The sequence below is a fragment of the Cyprinodon variegatus genome, unplaced genomic scaffold (genome assembly GCF_000732505.1).
Source record: "Cyprinodon variegatus isolate N-32 unplaced genomic scaffold, C_variegatus-1.0 Scaffold540, whole genome shotgun sequence".
NCBI classification, from domain to species: Eukaryota; Metazoa; Chordata; class Actinopteri; order Cyprinodontiformes; family Cyprinodontidae; genus Cyprinodon; species Cyprinodon variegatus.
In genome coordinates, this window is record NW_015150993.1 from 97,033 (window position 1) to 102,560 (window position 5,528).

Here is a 5,528-nt window from a genome sequence, read left to right on the forward strand (position 1 = left end):
ATCCAACTAATAATCAAAGCAAACCAGAACTATGGAGACATCTTGGGGAAACCAAACACGAGGAGCCAGGGAGAGACGAGGAACGTGGACAACAGCATGGGAGGACAGCAAAGACAAGGAACCAACAAAGAGTGAGAGCAGAGGGAGAGCATATATAGCAGAGAGAGACAAAGGGAGGGCTAACGAGCAGACAAGGAGCAGGTGTGAAAGGAGACAATGAGGGAGCCTAGGTGAAAGGAACACACACACACAAGAGGGCAAAAGAGGACAACAGAAAAACATGAGAACTAATATAAATCTAGAAATACAACAAAACTGGAATTAAACCAATAAATCTAGAAAACAAGGAGCAAAGTAAAGAACAGCAGGACCAAGACCATGACAAACTTCACCATTGGAAAGGTGTAGTTGTCTACATGAATGCACTTAAACCTTTCACTCTCATTGTGCTTAAGGAAAGAAAAAAACACAATTGTATAATTTCCTCGTTTTATTTTGGATCTGGTTTGTGTTTTGTTTAAGTTACAATTTTTCTTGTTTTTCTAATATATACAGTACAGACAGCCACAGGTCAAAGACGCCTATGTTGTCCCATCATACATCTTATCAGTGCCTGAAAGTGCTCATGCAACCAACCTCTTTTGCATTTTTTATTAAGTATGTTGACCTCCTTGTAATGATTTGTAATGTAAAACTTATTCTCATTCATGGTATGTTCATATTTTTCATTGTTGCTAATTACATGTATAAATCTGTATTAAAAAAAGTGAAGCGTGGATTTCTTTTAATGTAACATACAACACACAAAATCCAACCACAAATAATTCATTTTATTTAGAGAAAGAGGAATATCCCTTAATAGTATATAGGATCTTGCTTATGGACCCAGAGTGATAAGAGTCCTCATGCAAGAGCCTTAAATAGTTAACCCTAAATTGATGTTCTTTAATGTGGAAGAGAAAAATAATGGAGAAAACAAATGTCTGTAAAGCAGAGTGGAGGATGCTGCAGGAAAGCACCACTCATTGCCACGCTGCTGTAAAAGCATCATGTCAGCAGTCTCAGTTGTGTTTGCACAGTCATTTTTGGACACTCTTTACAAACAAGTAACAACCAACAAGTACAATTTAGAACTAGCAACAAAATATTTAATGAAAATATCTTTTTCCATTCAACCAAAAAAAAAAAAAAAACACAGGTAAGTATTTATTTACCATTTGCTATGGATTCTGACTTTATAGTTCAGTCCTTCTCTTATGTACCCTCTTAATCCTACAAAATATCAATCAAACATAAGTTAACTTTAACTTCTATCCATGTGTTATTGCATGCAGATCTGTAGAATTAAGAAACCCCTTGACATGGAGTCTGTTTGAATACATGAAGTTGTCTTAGTGATCTCAAAGAGCAGAACTTTATGCATTGATTTAGATACATTTAAAACCAGATAAAGAAAGCTCAAAATATGCATCATTCTAGAAACATTACAGAGCCATTTCCGAAGTCTGGGGTTCCAGTGCACCACAGTGGGAGCAAATATCCACAAAATAAAAAGAAAACATGGAAAAGCTATTAAACTTCTCTTAAGTTTCCAGCTTACTCCAAGAACATAGCGGTGACTCGTCCAGGACGTCACAAAAGAACCCGGAACATCTTCAGCTCTGCCTCAGTTAATCGGTTGAGGTTCGTGATTGAATAATTAAAAAGAGAGCCTGAGAAGAAACGTTTCCTAAACTTCTTGATAATCATGGAGAGTTATTGAATAATAATAATAATAATAAAATATTTTTGTTTTTTGTAAACTGTAAAACAAACAGCACTTGAGAAAAGGAACACTATGCCAATATTAAAAGATTTTGGTTGAAGTATGATGATATGTCACCTTTTCTACTTCAGGACAATTTGGCGAAAGTGATAGGGTCTTGAATTCGGCTCAACTGAAGAAAATTCCTAAGGAGAATGTCAAGATCATCACTTTCTGACTTTAAACTTAGGTGCTTATTTTTTGTAACAGAACAATAAATAAAAACCAGTAAGTCCACTTCTAATCCATCTATAAGAATGTTTTGGAGTGGACTGGTCAAGCTCAAACTAAAGTGCAGTGATGTGACCCTTAAGAGGTCACTCATGACAGAAAACCCCGTATTGCATTCAATAACTGTATTAGAGGAACAAAGTTAAACATCCTTTCACACATTTTTTGTACTTTACAGGTGCTTATTTATGTTTTTTTTAAGGAAACAGAAATTGTTTTTCAAATTAAAAGAGCAAGAAAATGCAATTATCCAGCAGATGGCGCCATCGCCTTGATTTAAAATCTGATTATACATGGTCTGTCCAGTTTAAATAGTTACAAAGTTATGTCTGTTTTCGTTCTCCTTCAGTTTGTCCAGGTGGAGTCTGGTACTCATCATCATGTTCTTATGGTTGGTTTGTCCTCTTCTCAGACAGGGCAGGGATCTCTGCAGCTCTAGCCGAGCATCAGGGCAGAGGAAGATGTAAAAAAGGGGATCCAGGAGAGTGTTGAGGCTGGTCAGGCCATAGCAGAGGCGGTAGACATAGAAAATCGACTGCTCAAATGGGCACGGGTCATCTGTCCGCAGCAGGGAAACAAACCTGTAACCCCCCACCAGGTGGTAGGGTCCAAAGACAACTATGAAGTTGAAAGTAATCACAACCAAGATCCCTACAATTTTATAGCGCTCATGGTTGGTGAGAGATGGAGACCGCCGTAGTGTCACCCCAATATGTGCTGAGGTGTACCTGGGGGTGGAAGAGGAGATTTAGATCAGACAGGAACTTGATTGTTCAAATTCCCAGAGCAAACCTCCTAGACTCAATGAAAAAAAAAACTGTTTTTTATTTGTGATTGCTTAATTTTGCTTGTTTCAATTCCTTATCATTGTCTTTTGTGTGAGTTTAAAAACAATCTGTTGTGCAGATTTACCTTTTTTTAGAGGAGGTTTTATTTTTTTAAGTCATTACAATCATCTAAAACAATTGCTTTTTAAGTTTTACAATCATTTTTTAATCATTTTTTTTATCATGCTGCAATGTACTTTTTTCTGTGTCTTTTTCTGGTGCATTTTTTTCATGTACAGCACTTTCAATTGAGCCGTTACTGAAATGTGCTATACTAGCCTGCCTTTAATTGTCCCAACTTCCCCTACTTGACTAAATGTACTTTATCCTGATTTTAGATAACTTGCTGCAGACTCATGAGGATCTGCCAGCAACAACACTGAGTCATATACAAAGACATTGTATTGCTTACCTTGGGAAGAAAAAAATGTTTTACAGGGAAAAACCTGTTGTTCAATGGAAGAGAAACATTTTCTGGTGGATTTAGCTAAATAGATTTCTATTGTTGGAATAGTACAAAGTGAAAACATATTACTGAACATGTAAATAAGATCATATTCCTTTTATATTGAGCTTAATTTAAGTAGCTATTAGCTTGACTGACCAGGTGTAAATTGGACTCTTGAGTAGTTATATGATTCTGTAGTTGGTGTTTATGGGTTATTCAGGTGCAAGCTTGACTCTCAGTAGGTGTTAGACTCTAGAATTAATTTAATTAGCAATTAGCTTGAATCTAAATGAATGTTAACTTTATTTTGCTTTTAGCTTCACTCTGACAGTATTGAACTCATGGAAGATGGCCGGGAGCTGTTTGACTGGGACTTTTTATGCAGATTGCACAGAACCAGAAGTGGCCTATGTGCCAAGAAATAAGGGTCACTCGTGAAAATGTTACCATTACTATCAAAAGTGAGATTATTCTGGCTTCTGTCTGCTGCAGGTAAGATACCTGCTGGTCATAACTACTCCACAGTTCTACTAGGACAAAAACAAACTTCAGCATCAAAATAAAAAAATCAGATGAAGAAAAAAAATATTGTTTGGTTTAGTCTTCTACTAATTAATTTAGGACATAAATTAAGTACTGAGATTAAACAATGTACATTTTGATTCATGGAGCTAACTTACCCTAGAATAGCACATGGCAGTAGAAAGCCCAGAACGGCAGTAATGATCTTAAAGTGAGCATATCTGGGGCTGACTGGATACTTTTCCAGACACAACAGCCGGTCAGAGTCAAACACAGATGGCAGCAGCCCACTCAGGCAGAACAGAAAGGTTAGGATCCACACAGCTATGCCCAACAGAGCTGAAACCTTTACTGTCCGTACCCTGCGGCTGCTGAGTGGATAGACAATAGCCAGAAAGCGATCCATAGCGATCAGGCAAAGGAACATAACGCTGGCATAGACGTTCCCATAAAACACGTAGCCAACCAGCTCGCAGGTCAGTCGGCCATAGGGCCAGCGGTGAGGGCCCTGGAGATACAGGATCCAAAGGGGCAGAGTTAGCAGCTGGAGAAGGTCTGACAGCAGCAGGTTGAGGATGTAGACGAGCTGACAGCCTCCCGCACCTGAGCGACCAAGGTGGTACAAGCCCCATAGAGACAACAGGTTACTGGGCAGGCCCAAGGAAAAAATGACACCATAGACACAGGTCAGTCCAAAGATGTCGGTGTCCAGGGGCAGGTTGCAAGTGTCATTGGACATGTCTCTGTTGGTTAAGCATCTGACATAGGACCTATGAGATGAGGCCTTAGCTCTAAGGTAACCATTTACTCACTCAAGGAAAATGGGAACTTAATGCATTCATCTTGTAGAATTCATAAATCCATCCAGGAATGGAGAACGGATCTTCAAAGCATCTTGGATCCATCAATGAAAATAAAACCTGCAAAGCAGACGGTGTGAGTTCTAACCGATAGTCTGATGCCAGCAGAAGCAGAAAGAAAATCAATCTATGGTTTCCCTCACCAATTAAAGCTCTGGGAATGAGACTGAGTCCAAAAGTGTGGTCCTATTCTCTGCAAATGGGTGACCTGAGCTCAAGAAAGCTGGGAACACGGTGTCTCGCCCAGCCCTTGTCTATTCTGTGATCGCTTCCTCCACAGGAAGCTCACTTCTTCAGCTTTAAAGGCAACATCCTGAGGCAGGAGAACGCCTTTCTGACACAGAACAAAAACATACGCTCTCTCTATTTTTCTCTGCCACCCTGTAGTCACAATTACTTAAGGTGGAGAGTTGAGACATCCTGACCTGTAAGCATTTTCACCTATAAGGAGAGAAAAAAAACCTCTAAATTTTTAAGCAAATGCATACTGCAACTGAAGCTTTTTCCCAACATTGCAAGGTGACCAGAGTCCATATTTTACTCTGATCTTCTAAACTTTACTGTATGGAAATTGTGACTGATTGTGCAAAGTGAATATACTCAAAAGGTCAACGAGATGCACAATGACACAGATAAAAGGGTTCGTATTTTTAATAAAAGCAGTTGGACGTAGCAGTGATTGTTTTTTTTTTTTTTTACGGTTATTACAATACAAACAAATGTGCTAAGAAAATGTGCATATGTGCTGCATTTCTTCAGATTGTGTCTTGCCCTATAAGTGTATATATATATAAATATATATATATATATATGTACACATATATATGTATGTATGT

The 5,528-nt window shown here is 38.4% G+C and overlaps 1 protein-coding gene across 2 annotated transcripts; it reads right to left on the bottom strand.

The window, feature by feature from the left end:
• Positions 1-554: 554 nt before the first annotated feature.
• Positions 555-4,919, bottom strand: LOC107095359 (G-protein coupled receptor 4-like). 2 transcript variants are annotated; one of them, XM_015391411.1, is made up of 3 exons: positions 4,836-4,919; positions 3,991-4,752; positions 555-2,763 (listed from the first exon to the last, which is right to left on the bottom strand). In XM_015391411.1, exons 2-3 carry the CDS (start codon positions 4,569-4,571, stop codon positions 2,343-2,345), a joined length of 1,002 nt encoding a protein of 333 aa, XP_015246897.1. In that variant the 5' UTR covers positions 4,572-4,752; positions 4,836-4,919; the 3' UTR covers positions 555-2,342. The 2 variants fall into 2 exon arrangements, with proteins under 2 accessions (XP_015246897.1, XP_015246896.1); XM_015391410.1 differs by lacking the exon at positions 4,836-4,919 and having other exon boundaries at positions 3,991-4,813.
• Between the last annotated feature and the right edge of the window lie 609 nt (positions 4,920-5,528).